Raw genomic sequence first — 25,088 nt, forward strand, 5'->3', positions numbered from 1 at the left:
GTAGAAATCCCAAGCGCAAAATCAGCTGCACGTTTCGCTTCTTGTCTGGATATTAATTAATATTGTGTCCCAACCGTGCCCAGGGCTGCTACACCATGATGACACAGCAATGCACGAGCTCCATTTGCTGGGCATATTGAGGACTGTTATATAAGCAGCGCATGCCAACGCGTTACGTTGTGAAATCTCTGGGCCCTCTGTTGCACTGCACCAAGACTACATTGCGAATAGTAGAGTGCCTGGAGTTTAACCTAGCCGCGCTGCGGCTAAACTCGTCGCGCTGGTTGAACGTTACGCATTTAGGATCTTTGGGTTCTACACTTGCCAAACGACGGAGAAGTAGCGATGGATGGTACGAGGGCTTCGCCTCCGATCGCATCTCATATATACGTAGAGCGGATCAAGCGTCTGGCGCCAAGCATCACAATCAGGTACGGCTGCTAACATTGGTGTCGAGATTCTCACGGCCGGCAGCGAGTGCCCCTCGGAGGTCTTTTGCACCCGTTTCTCACCGGACGGTTCTCTCCTCGCCGCAGGCTGTGGTGACGGCGCCATTCGCGTACGCTCCGGCGTCGATATCGCGTGGGCTAAGGAAACGTAGATTTTCAATGTCGCCAATGGAGCGCTTGCATACACGCTAATGCAACCGCACCACAACTACGGCTTTGGCATGCCGTGCACTGCCCTGCGCTTTCGCCCGCTCACGAGCAGCTCCAAGACGAAGAACGTGCTTCTCGCCGTGAGTACGCCAAAACTTATTTTGCTTTCTCGCATCGAAATCTTGGTATCACATATCCATAGATTCGAACGGGTCGGTCGAGCACTGGCACATTACGTCTGGCAAGTGCTTGCACGCGATCACGGACGAGCAAAACCAGTTGTATGCGCTCGACTACCGCCCCGACGGCGCCATGTTTGCGACGTCCGGCAAAGACCACACGGTGCGGCGACGACGACTCATCGGACGGGCTGAAATTCCTGGATCTGCAGATCCGTGTGTATGACGAAGCGACCAAGACGGAAGTGCTGAGCATGAAAGGCGGGTGCGTCACCACCCCGAGATTGTATGCCACTCAAGCCTCAAACTAGTCATGGCACGCTTACGGCCGGCCACAGCAACCGCGTCTTCTCCGTCAAGTTTCATCCCGTTGATGAGAATACCATTGTTTCGGGGGGCTGGGACAACACAGTGCAGATCTGGGACACCCGCGCGGGGCACTCTGTGCGAGGCATCTATGGTCCACACATCGCCGGTGCGTGTTTTCATTTTTCGACACCGGATGACAGCGATACCTACCTAGGCGACGCCATCGATATCAACGCCAAAAATGAAATTCTCACAGGCTCATGGCGCCCCGAAAACCCCCTTGAGCTCTGGGACTATGGAAGCGGGAAACGGTTCGCGGCGATTCCGTGGAACCAAAGTGCGCTCAAAGGCGAGCCGTGCTTCCTATACGCCGCGCAGTTTTCCAAAGATCCCCGTAGCCGCCTTATCGCTGCGGGCGGCAGCGGTTCGAATGAAGGCAAGGTGTTTGACCACGACGTCAACAACAAGGTATTCACTTTTGTACGACAGCAGTATGTATATTGCAACACGGGTAGCTCGTGGGCACGGTCGCAGGGCTCAGCCGAGGTGTCTTCACATTGGACTTTGGCCCATCTGGCGACAAACTTGCCCTCGCCGGCGCCGACGCAGCGATTCGTATCATTGATATTTATGACTTCGTGCCGGGCGAGAAGGGCCGGGAACGCCCCGTGACACCGTCGATCAAGTACACAACAACAAAAACGAGGAATCACAACTATGACAAATGCAACGATAGGAATGCACCACTCACGCCGTCGCTTGATGCAGCTCCGACGGGGCTACGGTCGCCCAAGGCAACACGCGGCCCACCGCCGGCCGCCAATGTGCTCGGTGTGCACAAGTAGGAATATACGTCGATCGGTACGCTGCTCTGTACAAACAAGTAATCAATCAATAAACAAACATCGACGACTGCACGGGTGCTCATCCGTATACTTATTTTAAAGCATCATGGTTACGCCACGACGCAAGATCGAGTGACGTCACATCGTCGGAAGGAGCGACCACACTTTGCAGGTACGTGGCTAGATGCAAGAGCTCCGCGTCCCGCGTCGCAGCCTCCTACATAAGGAAGAAATGCGCGCATAAGTGGTAAGACAGGCATGTGTCGTACGTCAGTGCAGTCGTAGCGTGCAATTGGAATACCATTGCGCGGGTTCAAGTTGAAGTTGTGAGGCAGATCGTCGACATGTACCGTGTTGCGCGCGTGCCACACACCGGGAAAGTGGCTCCATATGATCTCAAGCGCCTTGACTTTGCTCTTGCGCTTCTTTGTCTTTGAATCGTCTATCGATTGGTAGCTGAACATGTTTGTCTTGTCCAGGATAAAGTTGATGCGGTAGTCTACCACTGTGTTTCCGCTAATGAAAACAAATAGGATGTCATGTACCTGGTGTCGTGAGCATGCCGAGCTCGGTGAGCTTAATCTCGATCCACTTCCACGACGTCTGCGACCAAATACACACGTCGAAATGCGACCATACAGCGCTCAAGAATGTGTGCATATACGGCCGCATGAATCGACTGCTCGGAATCCCATTGTCTTTTGTCGCACTACGGATTTAATTTCTTGCGCATACGCTGAATTGCAGCGATGATGTACCTTATGTCCATGAGTGTATGATCGAGGTCGAGTACGAGCAGTTTCTTGGACGGACGGGGCGGGTGCATCACATGGATATGTGTCATGGCAATCGAGCGCGCGAGGGCGAGGTTGTTCTCTTTCGCCTACGACACCCGTAGCATTCCTTTTCTTGCAAGCTCCGAGCCTACGCTGTGCCATTGTGCCGAGTTTTGCGCGAACGCGCAGTTAAAGTCGGAAAAAACGGGCGGCAGTGCACCCGCCGGAAGGGCATCTGGGTCCACAAGCACTTCGCTATCCTTGGTACCGATGAGCATGAATTTTTGCGGGTGCTTGAGAGCCATGTCGCCAAGGCGCACGTTGTCGCTAGCTATGTCAATACCTCCGTGATCATCATGCAGTGCGGGATACACCATCTACATACCTGGCTTTCCACGGACGTTTAAACCGACGAGCTTCTGCCGCGCGGGCTGGATGCCCGTGATGGCTTGGATGCGCAACTTGACATCAAGGATCGTCATCGACGGCCCCACATCCAGGCGTATCTCTTCCTTCTTCCACTTGCCCACAAGCGCGATGGGGGCCGCCTTGGCCTCCTCGTCTGCCATCGCTGTTGTGAGAACGTTTGGTCGTAAACTTCACTCTATTTATTCAATTAGAAATAGTGTCAAATAGGGTTCATTCCGAAATCTGGCAAGTCAATACCAGCACTACTGTAGACATTATAGTACTGTACTTGTGCACACAGTGCGTAGACGATAAGGGTTTATTACACGTATCTGTTGCGGCCTGTCGACGACAAGGCTTATCGACGATGTATCAGAGCGAGTGGCATTGATAGCGATAGGTATATATATACGACTACAGGATGTGCTTGTGGTCCGGGTGCTGCGCCTTCCACGATGCCTTACTCGTCAAAAGCACCTTGGAGTTGGCATCCCAAGACTTCATGCCGCGCGTGATGGCGAGGTCCACTTGCGACCAGTTGTTCCGTAGGTCTGGAAGTGTACACACATGACCAACCTTTGGTTGTCCGCAGCGCCCGCATTTGTATGACTTGCGGTTCCCTGCCTCTTCCGCCGCCGCGTTTTCTTCGCGGAGGTTCAACGCGATCTGGGCCATGTCCATGGAGAGGCCCGTGGAGCGGTTGCTAACGCGCTGCTTTCGCGGTGGCGGTGGCTTCTTTTCGTCCATGCTCAGTAGGTCTGTGAACGACGCGGCGGCTATGCCATGGTTGTCGAAACTCCACTACGGGATATCGGACTGAGCGTGTGGTACCTGGATTGTGCTGGAACTGGCGAAGCTGCTGCGCGTGATGGAGCAAGTTGTCGGGATTGCTCAAATGGCGTTCGTGGCGGATTTTGTGCTTCAGGTCCATGACGTTCTCTTGCAGTTGATGTGCGTGGAACGTCTGTGCAAGCTCTACGCGGGATGTAAATACGTTGTGTATCGTCGCGGCGACGGTCGTACCTGTGTGCTGTTGCACGGGCTCATTCGCAGGCAGGAAGTCGCGCAAGATATTTTCGACTTCAGCGTCATCGACAAAGCTCATGCCCGCCCAGCTTCCGTGTGGGTTGCTAGGCTGCGAAAATGGCATGGGTTCCGGCTACACACGACACCGTTTAGCGAAGGCAAGCAGCACAAACATCATGCACGTACGATCGTAAGCTCTATGTTTCCGTGAGAGGTTGGCTCCGGGTGCAGCGGCGGCATATCGCTGATGGAGAAAATCCCTGTCGGCGGCGCAAACGCCGGTGGCGGCACAAAGTGGTCGAAGAAGTCAGGGTTGGACTTGTGGCGCTTGTGACCGCTGGGACGCGAGTAGGCGGCACGGTCGCTGGCTGCATTGCCGTCGGGCAGCATGTTGAAGTCTAGGTTGAGCCCTGCGAACAGATTGTCTCCCATCGCGGCGTCGTCTTTGCCGTCGTCGGCCGTGGCCAAAATGCTTAAAATGCTGAATCCACGCCGAATAATCGGGGCGACGCGTATCCGGATAGTTCAGTCGACTTCTCAACTGAAGACTACTGGCGATCGACTAACTAGATAATCACTGCTATCAAAAGCAAGATGGCTGAAATCCCGCGAGCAGCTTGAGACAAACCAAGAGCCCTCGCTCTTGATGCGATGATACGATGCTGCCAGCGCTACGATATTGAGCCGTTGGCAACAGCTCAGCGGTGCCTTCCGCGCGTTGTTCTCCATATTTCATTCCGATCAGCACCATCCTCACGCCACAGCCACAACTGCAAAGTTTTTGTAGTATTGCCGTCGCCGTCTGGTCGCATCTCACTTAGCGTATAAGATAAATATGTGATATGTAATACCCTTGATAATGGTCACGTCCACAACGAGTTTACACCATGGAGTTTACACCCACTGGTTTACACCATGGAGCCGCAAGATTTTTCAAGTTAGTCGATTGCCGATGTTCAGTCGGTCGAACGAGACCATACGAGACTTCGAAAAAAGATCTGGCGGCCGCGAGATGCACAGTGCGATCGTGACGACCGAGAAAGGTCACGTGCTCCTCGCGCGCTACTTCCGCGCGACGACGACCGAGGGAAAGCGTGCGTATGAGCAAGCACTCTTCGCTGCTGTGCAGTGGCCCGCGCTCGCGACAACTGAGTCGGCTACCGGCGACGCAGTCTTCTTCGCCGTGTGCCACAACCACTATGTTGTGTACCGCAAACACGGCGACCTCGTGTGGTTCCTAGCCGGTGGCCTGGAGTATGACGAGCTTACTCGTTCGTATCGAATCATTATATGATCGCGCGGGTTCATGTCGATGTCCAACTACTGTAGTGCACGACACACTCGTCACCATCCAAGCTGTCGCCGCAGCTCACATGGAGAAGCGTTGCACGGAAGCGCTTTTTCTCGCTAATCACTCAAAGATTGTTGTCGCGCTTGACGATATGATTCACGAGGTAGCGTGCGACGTTTGAAACGTGATGAGTATAAAGAAGATTGCTACTAGGGTCATCTCGACGTGACGGAGGTGCAAAGTGTGCTGCAGATGACGAAGCTAAAGCCATATCCTACCAAGGTGTGACTGCGCACGAATTACGTGTATATATATATCAGTTCGCTACTACTCTAATCACAATGAAAGATCATGTATGCCGGGATGTAAGTGGGGTTTTTCTATGCGTCGTGGCCCGGGTACTGCGCAACCCATTTCGACTTGACCGTGAGTATGCGCCACTCGTTCGTATATGACGACGATGTCTCGCTTTGGCACGACGAGTCCATCATGCTCTTGATTGACGTGCAAATGTGCCCGCTCTTGGGCTGCCCGCACTGCCGGCACTTGTACTCCTACATTGGCATGAGTGCGAAAACAGAGCTTCATTGAAGACGCACCCGCTTCTCCCGACGCTCGCTGCCGTCAGTTGTGCTGCTGCTGGGCGAATTGGGCACCGATCGGATATTGACGGCCTCAAAAGTCGAGGATAAACCAGAGCTCAAGGCTGGGCTGGCAGGCATCGGTGGCTGCATGTGACCCATGTCGCCACCAGTGTACATCATACTCGGGTACAAGTTGAACTAGTGGAATATCGTGAGGGGATATTGTCATGTGCATGAGAGTAATACCATTGGGGGAGGCGCCATGGACATGCCCATTTGAAGTGGCGACATCGAACCCATGGCCATCGAGTTGTGGACCGGCGATGTGGGCGGAAAGCCCATGGTAGCGCCACCCGCGAGAGGCGAACCTGGGAAGAAACCCGGGTTGGGCTGCTGAAGCATCTGCGCAAAGTTGGACGAGAGGTGCGAGAGGTCAACCGAGTTGTTGTAGACGTGGCGGTGGCCGTGGTTTGGCGGCGCCATAATTGGGAGGAGCTCTGGAATCGGGTTTGGCTCCATGTCGTCTTCTTCCTGCTTCAGCGGCGTGTACGGAATTGGCTCCGGAATTTCCGTCGGCACGAGAAGCACAGGAGGCATCGAGAGGTCGAGCCCGAGGCCTTTAATCGTTTCAGTTTTGGGCGCGGGTGTCACAAATGTCGTGGTCGTCGCCGCAGCGCGCGGAGAGTAGAAGTCTTGCATGAAGTCGTCGACCTGGTTGTTTACGGCGGCCATGTCGATCTTGTCTTCAGGTGGCCGAGGGTAGAAGTCGAGGTTCTGCGATCTCCGCTTTTGGAAGCTGATGCTAGGCTTTCGCTTCAACACATGCGGTCGCGTAGCGTGCGACTTGGCTTGTGAGGGCGGAGGCGGCTTGACCTCGACGACGATGGGCTCATCGAGGAAGGGGTCATCGTTGTATGAGATGCCACCACCAGATATGTCGAGGAGATCCGAGAACGTGAGGTTACTTCCCATCTCATTGAGAGCGTCTGCGCTGGGGCCTGTCGTTGCCATCGCCACTTCCTGGGAATGGCGAGAGCAAGAGCGAAATGGTCATCCGGATGTTTGCCTCGAAGGCTTCGGATACAAAGATTGAATCACTTTCGAGGACGCATCCGGATAAATTGGGCCAATCAGCAGCGAGTCTCAACCCACCCACAACATGCACAACTCGGCAGCCTGAGGAGCCAGGCTGAACGACATTCACGTCGACTACTACATGTATCACGGATAGCACCAGGATGCGTCAATGGCATCGCGAGTAATATACCCGCACGATTGTTAGACAGACTTTTGCAACCGTGGGCTGTTGACGGGAGCAGTCTATTGCTCCTCAGCTGGACGACGTGAATAAACTGATGCAGCGCTTGCGGATCGCAAAGAAAAGCCATACCAGAAGCGACTTGGGTGGCCGACTCGGCACAATAATGATTAAATTTGGTGTCTACAGGTTTACTAACTTGGCTGCAACTTTCTCCTTCGATCGGAAACGTTCTACTACACTGCAACGAACGAGTGCATGGGCAACGCTCAGCACGACCGCGACCGCTTTCCAATGGGCGGTTGCGTTGGCTCGGGGAGGCTGCGCTTCGTGGCTGCGTCTTCTGCGACGAACGGTGACGACGGCGATGTGGTGCGAACGACTACTGCGTTAAGTTCACACGGAAACCGCTTCGCGTCTTGTGACTTGAGGGGCACGAGCGTCACATGCACAATCGTGCTGAGCGTGTCGCCGTCCAATACAGCGTCCATGACGTTGGGTGTGCTCAGGAGTGCGTCGGGTAGTACAACCGCTGTGTTGATGCCTCGGATTGCAAAGCTACCGTTAACTTCCTTTGGGAATTGGTGGCGGCACGTCGGGCAGGTGCTGCGAAGCTCCAGCCAAGGCGCAAGACAGGCTTCGTGGAATATGTGACCGCAAGACGCGCGCACAGCTACGCCATTCTCGAGCTTCTGCATGCAGACAGTACAATCGCCGTCCGAAGCGAGTGGTGTGATCTGCTCGAGACGCATCGCTTTTTTGGCGGGCGTACTGTGCTTGAGGTAGGGCACAATGTAGCGCGTGATAAAGGTGACCCACGCTGGCGTGTGCAGCATCGCGACGATTTCCGAGAGACGTGAGGCTGCCGGCACCGTGTACTTGAGGCTCATGCGCACGTGCAGCGAGGCCATGTCGTTTGCGAGATACGTTGGAAGACCAAGAATAATGCTACGACAATGGACCCGCGACGAGTGGAAGCTCACAAGAAAGAAGGCATGCGACATGTGCAACGGCCTGTCTGGCCGGTCTGACTCGTGTCTTTACAAGTGGCATGTATGCTCCCCAGTGTTGCTACGGGCAAAGAGTATCTCCACGGTGCTGCTCTTGTTGTTGTTGTAGGGACGGGGTTGGGTGGATCGAAGTGTCGGAGCCAAATTGCCGCTTGCCAGTGGTGCGTGGACGGAATGTGCGAAATGCCATACCTCGTGCCACTCTGCGCGTCCGGCGCCTGCACCTTGTTTGCTTGTGCGAAGGGACGTCCTTGAGTCCTGTCCTTGTTTGATGTAAACGTATCGTGCGCGACATGCATTCTATACATTGTGGTCGCCCCAGGCGTGCGTTGGCGTCACCACTGCGTGAGTGTGTACAGTGTAATGACTCAGCGTGACAAACGTGAATTTCACATTTCCCACAGTGATTTTGGTTGAAATAAGGAGGTGGGAAACCCAACGTTGATACTTGTATCATTCACAGCGTTGTGAAGCCTACTGCGAGCCAGCTTTGCGAGCCAAACGCGGGGTTGAGAACGGAATCAAACTAATAGTGCTGGAGATCGTAGAACGAGCAGTCCTTGAAGCCGCAGGACTCAGACGACGCTCAGTGGGTGTACTGGTGGTTTACGTGAGCACAGATCGAAGTGGGCAAGTACCGGTAAGCTCGTTGGGCACTGTGCTGAGTGAATATGTCCCGACCGGAGCTCTCGCCTGGGTGCTGTTGGTTGTTCAAGTGAGTCTATTTAGATATAATTTACACTGAACTGTTTTTGGGGGTGGTGGACTTTCGATTCAGAGCGTGTTGTGCTAGACGGCAGCAGCGGCAAGGCTTAGCCGTGTTGAAGGCGAGGCGTATGGATGGCGCAAGCCGGGACGAAGTGGTCACGAAGCCAGGCATCGTGGCGCAGGGCGTTCATTATTTGGAAGAGGCACATCGCTTGGGTATTCAGCATCACGATGAAGATGCATCTTGGTCAAGAACGCGGCGCGGGTGGCGGCCGCTTCACGACGGGGTTGAAGCGCCATAGGACGCGAGTGAAACCGATGTGACCTCTCGTGCGGAAACTCTTCGATGCGACCTCTCAGATCGAGCGCCAGCCAGTCAAGCAGCAACTGGTGCCGATGGAACAATAGCTAGCTCGCAGTACTCACAAATGTTAATGTCACGCATTTTGGATTTCCCCGGCTTGTTGGTAACTCGCCCGCCGCCACCGTACACTCAACGGCATCCCCGTTCCACCAGACGGGAGCCTCGGGACACGGTCGTTTCGGGTGAGCCAGACAGTGTGCAGCACACAGACGCGTAGGATCGGCCCCATCACGTCGACCGCGCGTCGGCGGTAGCGTTGGGCCGTCACCGGCGGTTCAAACAAGAGTGCGTGCAGCGTCGTGGGGAGCTCCAGTTCCAGCGCATCGACGAGAGGCCTAAAGACGGGCCAGGCTGCATTGAAAAATTCGCAGCGGAGCAGTAAGTGCTCGTACGTATTGGGTGCACTGCAGCTCGGGCATCCTTGAGTGTCTTCTCCCAGGAAGTCGAGCCGGGTGCGGACAGCGACAGCGCCCAGCACGATGCGGTACATGAAGTCCGCGAAGCGCGGCAGGATGTGGTCGGGCTGACGGTACTCTGCGGCAGCGGCCACCGCAGCGGGCATCATGTAGTGATCGTCGGGGAGCTGGAGATACCGCGTGGGAAGGAAGCAGGTGGGCGCGGCGTCGCGGCGTCGGTGTCCTGCGCCCCGCAACGTTGCCGTTGCCAGCGGCGTGATCTGGCCAAAATTCGCCATTCCGGCGCGGCGTCCACGTCGCGTTCCGGCACTTGGTCGAGGCAGGTAGTGGCTTGCGTCATCGCCTGGAGCCAGACCACCGTGGGTGGGCGTACAGGAGGCTCCCTATCAGAGCATCGGGCGCGGACCAGACGTGTGAAGGCGTCGAAAGACTGGCTGGCCGCGCGTATGTGCAAGACGTGCGCGAAACCGGCGCGAGCCAAATTGCGGGCGTATTGCGTCGCGTAACTCGATGTCAAGGGGCGCAGTGCGGCGGCACACGGGAGGAACGCGTTGTGCCACAATGGTTGGTCGTGCCTGGGTACTGTTAGTACTGTCGTCGCAAACCAAGTCGTGCGATTATATACGACAGATGATGTGATACACGACAAACGTTAACATAAATATACTTCAATCGACATATCGGTCGGTTGTGCTACTTGCGACTTGCTTGGTACATGCGGCTCAGACGACGCGCGGATGCTTCGTGTTGACAGCGACATCGCCGTTTTTACGCTTTGCGACGCGGGCTTCTATGTGCTGTGCCAGCGTGCATTGTGGCACAGCGACCGCGTTGAGCTCGCAAGGAAATGACTGTTGCTCCAAAAGATGCGCGACTGGGACGAGCGACACGTGTACAATGGCCTTGACCGTCTTTCCGCTCAGATCAAATGCCTGCAGGGCCGTGGGGGTGATCGCATCATCGACGTCTTCAACAATGAGTGCCGTGTTGATGCCGTGAATCGCATACCGCCCCGAGAACTCGTTCTGGAGCCGATGACGGCAGGTCGGACAAGTGCTGCGCATGCGCAACCAAGCGTCGATGCAGTTCGCGTGGAAAAGGTGCCCGCACGGCAGCTTCACAGCATCGTTCATAACGCCCATGCAAATGACACACTCGTCGTCGCAAGCGCATCTCACGTTTTCGAGGCTGGCGAGGACCTCCTTGTTGACGGGCGTCGACGTTTTGAGATATGGCACGACATACCGAATCATAAAGTTGACCCATGCTGCGCTGCGGAAAAGACCGAGAACGTCCCGGACCGTCACATCCTCGGGCGCGGGGTATCGCACATTCACGCGCACGTTGAGACCGTTGGGCGGCCCGCTTGCCACGTCCTTCTTCATCATGACACTGCAGATCTTAAACTGAAATTTACATGGTTTTGCTTCTCTACTGGAGTTTTGTATGCAGCCCAATCCACCTCGTCGAGAACTTTTTTACTTTCAGCCGGCTTCGAATTTTGGATCCACTTCCTTTTTGTAAATGAAAAATCGAACGCGTCGCGTGCAGCTGTCGGTCGAGTGGGGCAGGTTCGAAACGGCATGGTCGCTACCCATGCCCAATACTATAAGTATAGTACAATACCACGCCCCAATGCCGGGCAGCTATGCCGGGCTTGATGCGACAGCATCGACCAGAACCGACCTCCTTTTTGTGAGGATGCGCATTCCCGGGTGCGCTCTCGTGGCAATTAGAGAGATTTCGGAGCATCTCACCACGGGCGACGTTATCTGCCGCAGTTAATTTTATTTTCTAGATTGCAGTCGTGTTGCAGAGCATGGCGACTGGGAAAGACCACGGATGAATTGGGATGAATTGCGCTCAAGAGATGAGTTTTGGGTGAATTCCCCACAGTACTTGTGTATTGAGTGGGGATTGGCGTAAAATGAATTTATATTGACCAATCATTTGCGATGTCGAGAACGCCTCCGCGATTGGCACGATTGCTTCGTGGACATTCCTTGCCGCCACCATGTTGCGCTCCATCGCCTGCGGTCTCAGCCGTGCTGCCCGCCCAGCGCGTCGTCACTTCTCGTCGGACCTCAACTTGCCCGACATCATTATCACGCGGGACGCTGTGAAGGTACATGTACTATCGACGCGCGGTAGGCTAATGCAGCGAAGCAATTGAATAAGTTAAACGCGACGGCGAACCCGAAGCAGTACCTGCGCGTGGCCGTTGAAGGAGGTGGCTGCTCCGGCTTCCAGTACGTCTTGACTTTGGAGCACGGCACACGAGGTACTTTGCTTTATCATATCCCTGCGAGTTGGTTCTCAATTTGCGTGGGTAGAGGAAGACGACCAGGCATTCGAGAAGGATGGCGCCGAGGTTGTCGTCGACGCCACATCTATGGAGTTTCTCAAAGGCAAGATGCTTCGACTCAGATTACAAGCCTAGCTCAATTACTACACCTCTAGGCAGCACGGTGGATTTCGTGCAGGAGCTCATTCGCAGCTCGTTCTCTGTCATCAATAACCCGAACGCTGTCAGTGGCTGTGGTTGCGGCACATCGTTCGAACTCAAGGAGTAATAGGAAGACTGCATTTTTCTGTGTACTACGTAGTAATTGCGTTTGTGCATTTTACTCCCAGAGTACCAGACACCCGTTCTTATCACAGGATGCGAGGAGACGACCGTCAGGACTCCACATGCAGCTTACAACCGCACCCGTGTGTGTATCCTTGTTCTCGCGCCACACTTTCTGCGAGAGCGCGTCCCAGATAAGCACCGCCCTAATATTAGTCAGCGTTTGATATGTTCAAAGCGGAAATCGAGCGAGGATTACCCGGACGTACTGCCGGCAGCGAGATACGCTCCATCCGGCGTCAGCGACGCCTTCGACCAGTTGAAGCCGCAGATGTAGTTTGGAGCGGTGTATGTCCCGAGCTCACCATACGTTCTGGCATCGAGAAGCTTGAGGGCATTGTCGCGGGAGTTGGTGAGCAGTTTGTAGCCATCCTACATATTGGGACGTTCTGGGGCAGCCATTGATATAGAACGGTACGCTGGCATAGGACACGGACGTAATTTGATCGCTGTGCACGTCGCTGAGCTCCCGAATGGGTGCCTTTGTGCGGGCATCCCAGAATCGCACGGCGCCGTCTTGGTGCGCACTTGCAAACTGTCCGCCAACGCCAACGGCTATGTCGTTGCAAGTCGACCTGCACAAGCTGATGTAAGGAACTCTTCAAGTCCCGAGGAACGCACCGGCAGCTAAAGCTTTTAAGGTTCCGGCCGCTCACAACGTCCCAGACACGAATCGATCGGTCGGCCCCGCCCGTCAAGACTTCGTTGGCTCGATCGAGGAGGAACTCGGCGGCGTAAACTTTTCCCTAGTATACCCCATGGATTCAATGGTATCGCAAGATGGACGTACTTTGTGTCCAAGCAACGTGTGAGCAATGCGTCCCGTGCCTACGCGCCAAACTTGGCAGATGCGATCGCAGCCAGTGCCTACAACGACGTCAAGTGATCACGGTTGCCTCGGGGTCGTGTACCGAGCACGAGCTCGCCGTCCTCAGATACACGGACGCAGATGAGCGGTTGGGACATGCCAAGACCGCGGTAATCAGCCTTTGCTTGGCACGAGTGGGCGTCCCACGCGCGCACGGTACCATCGCTGCTGGCGGAGAAGACGACCTTCCCGGATCCGTTGAAGCAAACGCTGTTGACTTCGGTCGCGTGTGCACGGATGCTTTTTCCATGCTGAAGTGAGACGAGGCTCGAAAGCCCTCCGCCCGCTGGAAGCTCGTCGCGCCGCATAGCCTCCTGTCGCAAGGGCGCCGGCTTTAGCTCCTACACGCCATCAACGTCACAAAACTGGCTACTAGTATGTTTCGGAGCGGGCACCGGTTCTTGCAACATGATCTCCGCCATCATCTTGCTTTTCTGGACGAGCACCAACTCGAGCTCGCGCACGCGGCGGCGAAATTCTTCGGCTTCTTGCTCCGCAAGCTCAGCGCGAACGCGCTGCCGGTTAAGCTCCTCGCTACGCACAACACGTTGAGCTTCGTAGATGGAGGCGAGTGAGGTATACCGTAGTACGTGCATCTCCTTCTCCATCTCTTTGCCCGTTGAATCCATGTCATAGATCTTGCCCTGAAGCTGAAGGAGCTGCTCGTCCTTCAGCGCGACCGTCCGTGTTGGCGACGCCAGCGGCACCGCCTGGAGCTGATGTAGCTTCTGGTTTTGCGAGGTGACATACTGCAGCTGCGCCATCATTTGCTGGTACGATGCGATAAGAGCTGCGAAAGAGTCTGTCTCGCGCTGGTTGCGCTGGTTCAGGCGTGCCGCCATGGCCGCGAGTCCAGCGCGATCTTCTGATCGCATCCTGCGCACAAAATTGGCTTCCGAAGGAATTGGTGTTCAGGCAAGAAGCTCTAAACGCACCCAAATACGCTGAACACAGACACCAGTCATCGTCGCTATGGCCATTTAAAATCGACTATTTTCCAACTGCTTGATGCATTGCATCTGAATTAATGCAAACTATCAAACTTGTACGAGGTGGGTCGCAGTCAGGGTCGCAGCAAGGGCGCAGAGAAGAAACATGTTGGGTGTATTGAGAATCGCATCTACCCAGTTTCCGGATAAAGTGAGTTACGGCGAGAGCGTCCTCCCGCCGATTGTGCTTGTGCTGCAACGCCAAATCTCCGCGAGCGTAGAGCTCTGTAGGTATGGTCGTCGCCGTGCCAATTGGGCGTCCCAGTTGTCTTGGCACATTCGTTTTGTTATACCGTCGGACGATGCACGGACGTGGCTGCGTGGTGTCTTCTCTAGGTGGTTGCGTGTGGACGAAACGCGAGAGGCCAACCGCATCTGCACGCCGATGTCGTTGGGATGCAGCGATTGAGCGCCTATTAATAATTGCAGCCAACATCGTCGATACAATAGGATGCGTCTCTATTGTCAAGTCGCGTTCGCATCATCTCGAGTAGCGGCTACTGCTTCGTCGGTGCGCTGGCGGTGATTCGCTACGTCGCCGCTTGCGTTCCTTGCTTCGGCGTCGATGGTCCTTGTTCTTGTGCTCCTTCTTCGGCTTCTTTTCTTTCTTGCGCGCCTTCAGCTCATCTTGCAGCAGATGCAACAGACGCTGTGGGTCAGGGGTTGCTGCTGTTGTCGCCATTTCACTGAGGCCGCGACCGAGACCACGGAGCTTCTCAGTTGCCATGGCATGGACTGGGTTCAACGAGAGCACCTTCTGCAAATCTGACCGCGCCGCATCCGAATGTTTTTCGTGCAAATAAAGCAAGGCACGGGCGTAGTATGTTTCGCCGTCGTCTGGATCCATCTCGATCGCAGATGAGTACTCGGCAATGGCTTCAGTAACCTTGCCGTCGCGCCGCAGTGAGTTTGCTTGCTTTCGCCGGTCGGTAGCCCACATGCGCATCTACGCCTGCTTGCTCATCACACGACGCTGCCCCTCTGGACACTGACCTGTTGGACGCTGAGCGACTTGTACGAAAGCGCATCGTCCGAGTAGAGGGGCGGTCGCACAATGTACGAGGTCACAGCCGGGACTTGAAACGTCTGGAGCATCCCATCAAATGCGTATAGGTTGTGGCGCGTCGGATCCCGAACCAGACTATCGTTGAAGGCAGTCGGGCCGGGTGTGTGCTGTGGTGTGAACGGCGTCGAAGGAAACGTGAAGCCGCCAAATTTACACCCTGGTGTCCACAGCTACAGTATAGCACAATAGTTTTCGAGACTCAGCAATGAGTCGCGGTACCATGCATGCTGCGTCGTCGGGGAACCAAGCTTTCGGCTCATGGATGCAAACAAGTCCTTCCTAGCGCGAAGCGATCAACTATAATGACGATGATCCTCGCAATTACCGTTGGATCCACTGCGACTTGTAAGACAATGAGCTGCGCGTCAGCGGCCACGTGCAGCGCGTCTATCCTGGCGAAATGGTGAGTTGGACGCGAAAGAGAAACGCAGCCGAACCGCAGTCGCAACGAGAATGGCGCAAGCGCCGAGATGTCGAGGGCTGACCCAGCATACTGCCCGGCGACAAAGGCAATCGCGTGCAGTTGCACCGATGAAGCTGTCGTGACTTGGCCGCGAAGCCGCAGCGACGCGTGGTGGCGCCGCAACAGTGCGACGAGCGCACGCTCTTGGCTCTCAGTGCAGGCGTACGTGCCTTGAGAACACGAAGCAAACATGTAGCCGTAGGAGGCGACTGCACGCTTCTCGGATGCCTCGTCCCGCGCCGCTTCCTTCGCCGCGACGGCTTGGACTGGCAGCCGAAGCGCTGCCCTTATCGCGTCCATGATGGGTGGTATAAAATAGCGCTTCGTCTACCTCGCTTAGACTATGTGGAATTAAATTCCCATGATTTAATTTGACCCCACGTTGTGGTCGTTGGGCTCCGATCGTTTTCTTTGGACGCAATAAAAATATCTCGCAATTGGTAAGGAATCCCAGGAAACTTGAAGAAATTGAATGGAAATAAAAAACACCACAAGAATCGGCTCGTGGGCACGTACTTGCCTGCCATTTTCCCTGCCATTTTCGAAGGAGGTCAACATGGCAACGACGAACCAGCTCCAGGCGCGCATGCTCGATGTGATGAAGAACTCGGACGCTATGCTCAAGGAGCATGAAAAGTTCAACGGTGGCTGTGTCGTCACGCGCTTCCCGCCTGAACCCAACGGCTACCTCCACGTCGGCCACGCCAAGTCGATGTCGATGAACTTTAACCAAGCTTTCGAGACGCTTGGCGTGCCTGCGGACAAGCGCCGCACTATCTTCCGGTAGGGTCGCAAGGTGTTTCTTGTGCGAATGCCAGCAATACGTAGGTACGACGACACGAACCCGGAGGCCGAAAGCCAAGAGTACATCCAAGCCATTCGCACCAACGTCGACTGGCTCGGCTGGAAGCCATGGAAGACGACGTACTCGTCTGAGTATTTTGATCAGCTGTACGAATTCGCGATCAAGCTCATCAAGAAGGGGCGCGCGTACGTGTGCCACCAGTCCAAGGCGGAGATCGAAGCCTGCCGCAGCGTGCTCCGCGATCTTCACGGCCGCGTGGCGTCGGAAGGTCTTGTGCTCACGCCCGAGGTGCTGGCGGCTGCCGAGAGTCCGTTCCGCAACCGATCGACTGACGACAACTTGAAGCACTTTGAGATGATGCGCCGTGGCCAGTATGCGGAAGGCGCGGCGTCGCTTCGGCTCAAGATGCAGCTCGAGTCGCCCAACCCCAACATGTGGGACTTTGTGGCTTACCGCATCAAGTTTGTGCCGCATCCGCACATTGGCGACAAGTGGTGCATCTACCCGACGTACGACTACACTCACTGCATCGTGGACGCTCTCGAGCACATCGACTACTCGATCTGCACGCTTGAGTTTGAGACGCGCCGTGAGTCGTACTATTGGTTGCTCGACCAGCTCGACCTGTATAAGCCCATGGTTTACGAGTTTGCGCGCCTCAATATGACGTACACCGTCATGAGCAAGCGCAAGCTGCTCAAGCTTGTACGTGTCACCGAGAATGACCAGGAAATCAGCCATCGTGTATTTGCGTAGGTAACGAAGGGCGTTGTGCGCGGCTGGGACGATCCGCGCTTGAGCACGCTCAACGGTCTCAAGCGCCGCGGCTTCTCGGCACCGATCCTCAACGCCTTTTGCAAGGGTACGCAGTCTCTTCCATGGCTTGTAGCCGATTAAACTGCTGGTGTCTAGAGATTGGCGTGACGCGCACGCAGTCGACGATTGAAATTGACCGCTTGTACGCGGTTGCACGCAATATGCTTGGTGACGCGTCGGCGCGCGCGATGGCGGTGCTGGACCCCATTCCAGTACGATATGCTTGAGCTGGGTAAGCAATTCTTATGGCGAAATGGGTAGGTCGACATTGAGAACCCACTTCCTACGCCGCTTGTGTGCAATGTGCCGCTGTACCCGCAGGACAAGACGCGCACCGAAACACACGCGGTCCAGCTCACGCCGACGTTCTTCTTGGACCGGTGTGTTCAGCTGATTCTTTCACGGAAACTTGACGCCGATCTAGGTCGGACGTGCGGGCGACGGACGCCACCGACTTTTTCGGCGTTGCGCCGCAGAAGAGTGTGCGCCTCAAGTACGCGGCCGTCTTTACGTGCACGTCAGTCATCACGGATGCCGCGGTAGGTGTATCTACTTATGCCAGGGAATTGACAGGTGAAGTGAGTAGGGCAATGTTACCAAGGTCACGGGCACGGTCGACTGGTCGAACGAGAAGGGCCTGAGCCCGAAGGGCACGATGACGTGGGTGCCGTCAAACGCCCTAGAGTGCGAAGTGCGCGTCTACTCTCACCTCTTCACGGTCCCGGTACGCCGCGACGACGGGTTTGATATGGACGCTGAAAGTATGCTAGGAACTGGGTGCGGTGGATGACTGGGAGTCGCTCATCGATAGCAAGGGCAGCGAGAAGGTGTATGCTTCGGCCCGCGTCGTGAGTTCGGTGACGTCGGCCGCGCACCTTGATGCGTTTCAATTTGAGCGCATGGGGTACTTCGTCGTGGACCAAGACTCGACCAGCGCCCGCAAGGTGTTCAACCAGGTAGATTTCTCGTGCACATGCGTCCTGGACTAAAAATCTCGGCACTTGTGTAGATTGTGGCGCTGAAGGACGCTACGGCGGCCCCGGCCGTGTCCCGAAAGGAGGAGCAGATGCGCCAGCTCGCCGAGAAGCAGGCCAAGATGTCGCTGAAGCCGCAAGACATGTTTAAGACGCCTGCATACTCGGCGTGGGACGCAGAGGGCGTCCCGACCCATGACGCGGCGGGCACGGCTCTCACAAAGAGTGCGATCAAGAAGCTCCAGAAGGACTGGGCCAAGCAGAAGAAGCTGTACGAGGCGAACCTCAAGAAGTAACATGAAAGGCAATGCCCCGTGGTATCGTCTCTTAAAATGAAGTTCATATACTTGGCCGAAATGTCTATCACCGTCTTTTGACGGCGCGTTCATACATTTGTTAGGTTTAAACTGACTTCTTGGAGTAGGGGTGGAACACGAGCGCAGTCCCTTGGCAGTAGCCGATGCTAAGTGCTAGGACGACGGAAGCACCAAGGCCCGACAGGGCGGACCGGTGTACGAGGCCTCCTGACACGACTGCCCAAAGCATGCATAGCCACACGGATACAACGAAGCCGCGTGTTGTGTCGGTAGCAAGCGTCAGCGGCACACGATGAAGTCGCGAATCAAGCATTAGCTCGTCGTCGTCAGCGACAGTGGTGTTATCGTCGTCCTCTGATGCGCTTGGCGCCGACGCAGCTGCTTCGGTGATCTCGGAAGCTTCTGGTGACAAGTCCATGATGAGCGGCGTCGGCACTTCCGGTAGCTGATCCAGCCCATCGTCTCTGCAGCCGAACGAGCACTGAAGAATGTTGGGTAGGGATCCATGCCGCGTGAGCTCGCTCTGCTCGAACGATGGACGCCCTTCGTTCGAATCGCGGAATGGCGAGGGTGGGCGAAGGAACGCCGACGCCGAGAGGTGTGGCGACGTGTTGGAGCGTGCTAAGGGCGGTGCGCGGTAGGCATCTTTGGCATGGCAATCCTTGCAAAGCCGGCGCAGGCAGCTAGCGCACTTGCGCTTCTTGGCGAAAACGCTGATGCGGTGGCCGCACCGGGCGCATTTTGTCACCATGGCGTCGGTCGCAGCTTTGAACTGGCGAGGATGATGATGCAAGTCTAACCGCCTCGTATCCGGAAGTGTTACAGCACGTTCATTTCCGGATTCCGGATACTGGCGAGATAGCCAGAGTCTTGCACATCACAACCACCATCCCAAGCTAACAAAGACGACAACAACCATGGTGCGCTTTCCAAGCCTGACAGTCGAGGAGGGAAAACTCGTGACGAAGGGCCTCTTCTACGAGACAGGAGCTGGTAATATCAAGGTGTACCTCAAGTCGCTACCGAAGTACGCTCACAGCGATGTCCGCCTCCTCTTCGACAAGGAGATTGCACTTCACGACCAGTACAGTATATCGACATGTCCTTTCGCACCAACTTATCGTTGTGCGTAGGTTGCGTCATCCCAACATCGTCAAGCTCTACGACGCTTCGCCGTCCTCGTCCGAAGAACCGATCATGGTCTTCGAGTACATGGATGAGGGATCGCTAGACACGCACTTTGGCGGCGGCGCAAACTGCTTCGTGGGCGACCGCAAAGTCTGCATCGTGCGCGACATTGCCCAAGCGATCGCGTACCTTCACTACAATGATATGACGCACGGCAACCTCCTCCCGTCGCACGTGCTGCTGGACTCAGCCAAACCCACGAAACTCACGGGCCTTTGCTCCAACGAACAAGCCGACTCGCAGCTCGAAATCTCAGCCGTACAGCTCAATGTCGCCTCGTGCTTCTACGTGGCGCCCGAGGTCATCTTGGACGACGCAACCTACGACCCACCGGCAGACGTTTTTGCATTCGGCTGCTTGATGTGGTGCGTTGATATCGTGCAAGAGATCTACCCTACCAATGGTGGCGACGTCATCGAGTTTCGCCACATCATGGATTGGATTTCGTCCGGTGGCTTCGACGACGTGCCCCGGGAGTTCTCGCCTTCGTGCCCCGTGTGGTACACTGCACTCGCGAAGCAATGTATGCGATGCGACCCGAACGAGCGCCCCACCATTCAAAGTGTGTTGTGTCAATTCGGGGAAAATGCCCCATGATGTGTTTTCTACGATTCACTCAAGCTTTTGTCCTTACCTTTCGTTGCTCCGGAGATGTTTAGCATTACATCGCGAGGTCACTGCCAAAAGTTGTACTATTGCGAGTCACTATATAGCTCTTTCAGCAATATGTGTTACTAGTAGATAGGACAAACTCCAGCACATTCTAGTAGAACCAAAATGTGTACACTACAGTACGTAATATAGCTTCGTAGCACACATGAAACATGTTTATTATTTACTTCCGGTTAGCGGCATGTACTGGAGTTCTACGGAAGAGGCGTGTAGAAGCTGCCATCAAGTTCGTTGCGAACAAAGATGCCACGACGTGCAGGGCAACGGAAGTAATCAATGCCGTTCACAGATCCGTCGTGATTCCCAAAGGCGTCGCGCAGCTCGATGCCAATCCATACCCCATCGGCAAAGCGAGTCGGGCCAACGAAGCGAACGACACCCGAGTGCAAATTTACTTGCTTTTGCCCGACTACCGCGCTTCCGACAACGACGGACCGACCGACATCGATTCGTTGAAGCACGCGTGATGGTGGTGATGGCTTCTACAAGGTTAGAAGCTCGTTTGTTGAATTGTACGTTGTAACTTACATCGTTGTCAATGATGATAGGTGGGGGGATTGCATGCACTGACGTTGGCATCGCCCGGAGATCGTTGGCGTTGTAAAGAGACGCGATACGTGGCCGGCGATGTACAAAGCTCGCGTCGCCCCGGGTCTTACGAGGCGGATGACATCCTGGCAGGATCCGTCGGCGGTCATCTGCCAGCGTCGGTACGTGCAACATTGTCGGGTCGTAAAGAACCACTTTCTTTTTGGGGTCTACCAAACTTTGGATCAATTTGGTTCGATACGTGTTGTTGACATGCCCTACCTGGCCCCGCAATCAATAGCGTTGTGCGTTCAAGCGCAGAGTCGGAAACACCGCTGTGGTGCGAAACCAACTGAGGAGGGTCGGAAGCGATGCCAAACTTGAAGAGATGCCATGTCTCGGCATCGAGTTTCGGCGGCAGTTGGTCGTGAATAGGCTCGCGATGGTAGAAGCTGAAGGTTGGCGCCTCATCGATGATTGTCTCGTCGTTGTTGACGTCGTCACCCTCCTCGCGAGCGCATTTCTCGGGAGAGGGCGCGCCATTGTCGTCGCGCTTGTCGTCGTCTCTCTCCATCGACGTAGCATCTTCTTTGAGTACTGCAGTAGTGTCTTCATTGTTTGCGACAAGCGGTGCCGTCGCGATGCTGAGTTCAAGATCGCCGTCCGGCGTGAGCGGAATCCACGTCGACGGGAAGTTCACCTGTACCACCGGTAAAAATGTAAGCTATGGCGCACAGCAAAATTACCTCTCGTGAGATGCTATCCAGCGCGAGCTCTGTACTAGCGAGTGCGAGGCTTCCGCAGAGCACTTCAACATGCAAAGTTGCGCGTATCGCCGCTCGATGCAGCCGCAAGGTGACGACGCCAGTGGTGCCAACCCACTCTAAAACCGTTGCATCTTGAAGTGATGTCCCCGTGACCACTGCAGCCGTTGTTGGACGTCCGGGCGAGGTCACGAAACACTTTGCGCGAAGTCCGTGCTGCTGGAGTAGGCTCGCAAACACCTTTCGCCCATTGGGCAGGCGTACTTGACGGAAGTGTACGTGCAGGTCCACACCAAGGCTAGGTCTGCGCTCGTAGATAAGTGCTCGTGGTTCGGCAGCTATCGCGTCCAAAAGGCTCATACTGGCAGTTGCAGATTCTGAAAATGGATCGCTGAGAAATCCAGGACGCAGGCGCTTTGCACCTCCGACTGAACTCGGAAATACCAGGGAAAATTAGGATCTAATCTTGTGTAGAATAGATTGAGTTCTTTAAGTCAGGTTAGTAGATTGAGATTCACGTGGAACTTCAAGAAGATGGCTGAGATTAACAGCACGATCAAGATATTATGAGTCCAGAGCTGATCTGAAGAGAGAAGCACACGAATAAAGCTACTGGTGTTCGAGAGTTTGGCTGCTACTTGGCTCATTGCCACTGCCACTGCCGCAGCTTGAAGGAGTAAGGGGCGTCGGTTGCTCATCCTTTTTTGCGTGAAGTCTGGCCTTGTAGACTTTTGTTGCGATTTGTGGCACCAGACTCAGCTTTGTGAGCAGCGCTATTACATTGCACGTTGTACAAGGTATCACCGTGACATTGCTGCGACCTTGGTGAGTTGAATTGGCAGCGTTCAGTTGGCTTCGAAAGACGTCTTCCGTGGTGGTGGCTGCGGCCAGTTCCAACTTCAAACGGGCGCATCGCTTCTCAAGCGCCCTAAAACGCGACGCATTCGATATTGAAGCTACTTGCGTGGAGTCAGAGGTATATATCAACCGGGTAGTAAACCGCTCTTGGTCCAAGTCCGCCTTCGCTTCGGCCAACGATAGCTTTTCATGGGCCTACGAGAAGCTGTGGTATCGATATTGAAGTGATTTCGACGAACAAGCAGCTTCTCATGCAGCTCGATATCTTTCTTGACGATTTCTTTGGCGTCTGGCCGACCGCGTGGCCACCCAAAGTTTAGCGAGATTCCAAGGCCCTGGAAGCCCAACAGTAGGATGTGCTCTACACGTGTCTTAAAAACGCACCTTGCGGCTTCTTGCTGGCGCATCGTCGGTGTGCAGTCGTGCGATCGTTTGTTCCAGAGCAAACTGATCGGCGATGGACTCTTCTCGGACTTGTAGCTGCAGCAAAATCGTCTTTTCCAGCCGCATAATTGTAGCTAGAAATGCAAGGTCAGCTCAGTGTTCAGAAGTGTGTGACAGATGATACCTTGGTAGTTGAGCTGCTCGAGCTCAAGCTGGTCCGCCAGCTCAAACACCTCATCGCCCTCGCGTTCGAGCTCGAAAAGGGTATCGACGAGTTCTTCGGAAATGGACTCGGCGGCCGCCAATTGAATTTTCGCAATGGCAACGCTTGGTGCCATAGCTTCATCGGCCTTGACCATGACATCAAGCACGTCAAAGTCATTGGGCCACGCTGCTGAATCGTCGAGCGCACTTGGGGGCGAGTGGAGAACCCACTTGACGAACTTGTCATATGACGCCAATGCCTCGGAAGGCGGTTCGTCCTCCAAGAAGCAACCCATATCGGGGCCGCCGCAGTCCATTCTTGCTTGCTGTGCCGACAGTTTCAGCGTCAAAATAAAATGGGAAAGGCCGATTATGGTGATCCCGACATCGTCCAAATAACAGTACGGAAAGTGAGGCTTCTGCAAGCCCCAGGCACTAGTCACAGTTCCTCGCTGCAGTTGCATAATATTATTTCAAGACACTTGTCGTGTTTAAATCGAATCGAGGCACGGCTCCTCCGTCGAAATTGCAGGCGTCGAGGTGGCGCACAACGTCTGGCAGGATTTTGCAAATGGCCAACAGGGGCAGCTGCGAGCGCACATGGCGTAACATAGACTTTGCGGGAGTGATGGTGACAAACTGGGGTCTACATAGATTTCTGTGGGTGACCGTGTCCGATTTACCGTAAATAGCATAGAACATATCGATATGTCTGCAATGTCCACCCCCCCCGTGTACCATGATTCATGCGACGATATGGCATCAAGGCTCCACAGCGGGTTGGATGTCAAGACGAACGCGAAAGGGGCAACAAGGGCATCCTCCGTGATGTTGTTTGAGCGTCAGAGGTAGAGATAATGGCAGTGCCGTAATCACAGTTGAGGCCGGGCTGAGGCATACTTCTCAGTGATGGCACCATCGACGACTGCGCATGCGTAAAACATAACTAGTATGTTGGTGAGTACGGACAGCTGGTGTTGGATTTACTAGGTATGCATACGTTGACAAGGTTTGACCAGGCCACTGCGGACGGAATTGAGCTAATGTTACAGCGATCGATTGAGAGCGACACAAGTGGCAGTGGTAATTGTAAAGGGCTCGAGGCAGCTACATATTGCCTCACATGGTACACGTACTAGCTTGCATGACCCAAGTAGTACCTCTGTTAGAAATGAGTTTCGCAGACAAACACTTGAAGCGAACCGAGCGGCGGTGCGTTTACGTTTCTCGTCCAGCTTGTCATGTGGGTAAATTCCAACCGGAGACTTCGATGTTATTTCAAATGACCGGGTGAAGACAGGTCGAGTCCCCTCGATAGTGTGCATTGAACGATGTAGAGAACGGGTATAGTGGGGTTAATACCTTCAATGCGTCGTTAAGCCTTCCATACACGATCTATGTGTGCATGAACATGACCTCAAGTGGGCTCGCAATATTCATCTTGAGGCAGTGGAGCTGCAGGAGCATGTAATACATGTAGCAGTCACAAGCGAGAAATCAAGGTGCTGTGTTGGTGAAACACCCGCTGAAGCACATCGGCGGACTTGTCAAGCCCGCAGACAAATAGCACGATCACTCGTAAAACGTATAGCACAAAAATCCCGTCAAGATGCACGCGTCGACGCTCACGAAACAACACATAAGGGTTTCGACCGAGAGGTGCCAGGCAAATCCCTTTTGAAGTATCGGGAGGCGAGCCGCGGATGAAGTACGTACAAGCAATTGCCGGTTGGTGGTCGTCTTGCTAGTTTGGAGGTGCTGCAATCGTTCGAATGCTGTCTAGCTCGGTA

The 25,088-nt window shown here is 54.9% G+C and overlaps 14 protein-coding genes across 14 annotated transcripts; 5 read left to right on the plus strand and 9 right to left on the minus strand.

Moving 5' to 3' along the window:
- Positions 1-310: 310 nt before the first annotated feature.
- Positions 311-2,018, plus strand: SDRG_09615 (hypothetical protein). The gene is made up of 10 exons (XM_008615561.1): positions 311-352; positions 395-431; positions 475-559; positions 602-743; positions 802-941; positions 991-1,043; positions 1,090-1,253; positions 1,302-1,555; positions 1,603-1,772; positions 1,824-2,018. The coding sequence occupies exons 1-10, from the start codon at positions 346-348 to the stop codon at positions 1,930-1,932; spliced, it is 1,161 nt and encodes a 386-aa protein (XP_008613783.1). The 5' UTR covers positions 311-345; the 3' UTR covers positions 1,933-2,018.
- SDRG_09616 (hypothetical protein) lies at positions 1,968-3,289 on the minus strand. The gene is made up of 6 exons (XM_008615562.1): positions 3,094-3,289; positions 2,861-3,039; positions 2,691-2,815; positions 2,478-2,641; positions 2,202-2,431; positions 1,968-2,149 (listed from the first exon to the last, which is right to left on the minus strand). The coding sequence occupies exons 1-6, from the start codon at positions 3,275-3,277 to the stop codon at positions 2,024-2,026; spliced, it is 1,008 nt and encodes a 335-aa protein (XP_008613784.1). The 5' UTR covers positions 3,278-3,289; the 3' UTR covers positions 1,968-2,023.
- Positions 3,290-3,418: 129 nt separating this feature from the next.
- On the minus strand, positions 3,419-4,616 carry SDRG_09617 (hypothetical protein). Its single transcript, XM_008615563.1, has 4 exons — positions 4,329-4,616; positions 4,140-4,275; positions 3,948-4,091; positions 3,419-3,892 (listed from the first exon to the last, which is right to left on the minus strand). The coding sequence occupies exons 1-4, from the start codon at positions 4,572-4,574 to the stop codon at positions 3,531-3,533; spliced, it is 888 nt and encodes a 295-aa protein (XP_008613785.1). The 5' UTR covers positions 4,575-4,616; the 3' UTR covers positions 3,419-3,530.
- A 495-nt stretch (positions 4,617-5,111) lies between these two features.
- On the plus strand, positions 5,112-5,806 carry SDRG_09618 (hypothetical protein). The gene is made up of 3 exons (XM_008615564.1): positions 5,112-5,413; positions 5,472-5,596; positions 5,647-5,806. The coding sequence occupies exons 1-3, from the start codon at positions 5,155-5,157 to the stop codon at positions 5,719-5,721; spliced, it is 459 nt and encodes a 152-aa protein (XP_008613786.1). The 5' UTR covers positions 5,112-5,154; the 3' UTR covers positions 5,722-5,806.
- A 7-nt stretch (positions 5,807-5,813) lies between these two features.
- Positions 5,814-7,028, minus strand: SDRG_09619 (hypothetical protein; the record flags this gene model as incomplete). Its single annotated transcript, XM_008615565.1, has 3 exons — positions 5,814-5,987; positions 6,033-6,215; positions 6,264-7,028. The coding sequence occupies 3 exons, from the start codon at positions 7,026-7,028 to the stop codon at positions 5,814-5,816; spliced, it is 1,122 nt and encodes a 373-aa protein (XP_008613787.1).
- A 384-nt stretch (positions 7,029-7,412) lies between these two features.
- Positions 7,413-8,265, minus strand: SDRG_09620 (hypothetical protein). Its single transcript, XM_008615566.1, has one exon. The coding sequence runs from the start codon at positions 8,184-8,186 to the stop codon at positions 7,545-7,547; it is 642 nt and encodes a 213-aa protein (XP_008613788.1). The 5' UTR covers positions 8,187-8,265; the 3' UTR covers positions 7,413-7,544.
- Positions 8,266-10,369: 2,104 nt separating this feature from the next.
- SDRG_09621 (hypothetical protein) lies at positions 10,370-11,169 on the minus strand. The gene has a single exon (XM_008615567.1). It carries the CDS (start codon positions 11,159-11,161, stop codon positions 10,496-10,498), a length of 666 nt encoding a protein of 221 aa, XP_008613789.1. The 5' UTR covers positions 11,162-11,169; the 3' UTR covers positions 10,370-10,495.
- A 547-nt stretch (positions 11,170-11,716) lies between these two features.
- Positions 11,717-12,412, plus strand: SDRG_09622 (hypothetical protein). The gene is made up of 4 exons (XM_008615568.1): positions 11,717-11,898; positions 11,940-12,054; positions 12,107-12,181; positions 12,234-12,412. The coding sequence occupies exons 1-4, from the start codon at positions 11,788-11,790 to the stop codon at positions 12,344-12,346; spliced, it is 414 nt and encodes a 137-aa protein (XP_008613790.1). The 5' UTR covers positions 11,717-11,787; the 3' UTR covers positions 12,347-12,412.
- SDRG_09623 (hypothetical protein) lies at positions 12,398-14,145 on the minus strand (the record flags this gene model as incomplete). The annotated part of the gene is made up of 8 exons (XM_008615569.1): positions 12,398-12,548; positions 12,602-12,774; positions 12,821-12,977; positions 13,024-13,148; positions 13,193-13,269; positions 13,314-13,611; positions 13,666-13,804; positions 13,853-14,145. 8 exons carry the CDS (start codon positions 14,143-14,145, stop codon positions 12,398-12,400), a joined length of 1,413 nt encoding a protein of 470 aa, XP_008613791.1.
- A 208-nt stretch (positions 14,146-14,353) lies between these two features.
- Positions 14,354-16,124, minus strand: SDRG_09624 (hypothetical protein). Its single transcript, XM_008615570.1, has 5 exons — positions 15,763-16,124; positions 15,651-15,717; positions 15,545-15,604; positions 15,253-15,495; positions 14,354-15,205 (listed from the first exon to the last, which is right to left on the minus strand). The coding sequence occupies exons 1-5, from the start codon at positions 16,086-16,088 to the stop codon at positions 14,741-14,743; spliced, it is 1,161 nt and encodes a 386-aa protein (XP_008613792.1). The 5' UTR covers positions 16,089-16,124; the 3' UTR covers positions 14,354-14,740.
- A 165-nt stretch (positions 16,125-16,289) lies between these two features.
- SDRG_09625 (glutaminyl-tRNA synthetase) lies at positions 16,290-18,775 on the plus strand. The gene is made up of 9 exons (XM_008615571.1): positions 16,290-16,571; positions 16,617-17,298; positions 17,350-17,455; positions 17,506-17,621; positions 17,671-17,789; positions 17,834-17,948; positions 17,996-18,133; positions 18,180-18,365; positions 18,419-18,775. The coding sequence occupies exons 1-9, from the start codon at positions 16,345-16,347 to the stop codon at positions 18,677-18,679; spliced, it is 1,950 nt and encodes a 649-aa protein (XP_008613793.1). The 5' UTR covers positions 16,290-16,344; the 3' UTR covers positions 18,680-18,775.
- A 78-nt stretch (positions 18,776-18,853) lies between these two features.
- Positions 18,854-19,451, minus strand: SDRG_09626 (hypothetical protein; the record flags this gene model as incomplete). The annotated part of the gene is made up of 2 exons (XM_008615572.1): positions 18,854-18,907; positions 18,948-19,451. 2 exons carry the CDS (start codon positions 19,449-19,451, stop codon positions 18,854-18,856), a joined length of 558 nt encoding a protein of 185 aa, XP_008613794.1.
- A 118-nt stretch (positions 19,452-19,569) lies between these two features.
- SDRG_09627 (serine/threonine protein kinase) lies at positions 19,570-20,712 on the plus strand. Its single transcript, XM_008615573.1, has 2 exons — positions 19,570-19,784; positions 19,834-20,712. Exons 1-2 carry the CDS (start codon positions 19,618-19,620, stop codon positions 20,483-20,485), a joined length of 819 nt encoding a protein of 272 aa, XP_008613795.1. The 5' UTR covers positions 19,570-19,617; the 3' UTR covers positions 20,486-20,712.
- A 1,659-nt stretch (positions 20,713-22,371) lies between these two features.
- On the minus strand, positions 22,372-23,643 carry SDRG_09628 (hypothetical protein). The gene is made up of 6 exons (XM_008615574.1): positions 23,279-23,643; positions 23,095-23,228; positions 22,950-23,045; positions 22,841-22,905; positions 22,674-22,780; positions 22,372-22,625 (listed from the first exon to the last, which is right to left on the minus strand). Exons 1-6 carry the CDS (start codon positions 23,613-23,615, stop codon positions 22,462-22,464), a joined length of 903 nt encoding a protein of 300 aa, XP_008613796.1. The 5' UTR covers positions 23,616-23,643; the 3' UTR covers positions 22,372-22,461.
- Between the last annotated feature and the right edge of the window lie 1,445 nt (positions 23,644-25,088).

The sequence above is a fragment of the Saprolegnia diclina genome, assembly GCF_000281045.1.
Source record: "Saprolegnia diclina VS20 unplaced genomic scaffold supercont1.31, whole genome shotgun sequence".
Classification (NCBI taxonomy): domain Eukaryota; phylum Oomycota; class Saprolegniomycetes; order Saprolegniales; family Saprolegniaceae; genus Saprolegnia; species Saprolegnia diclina.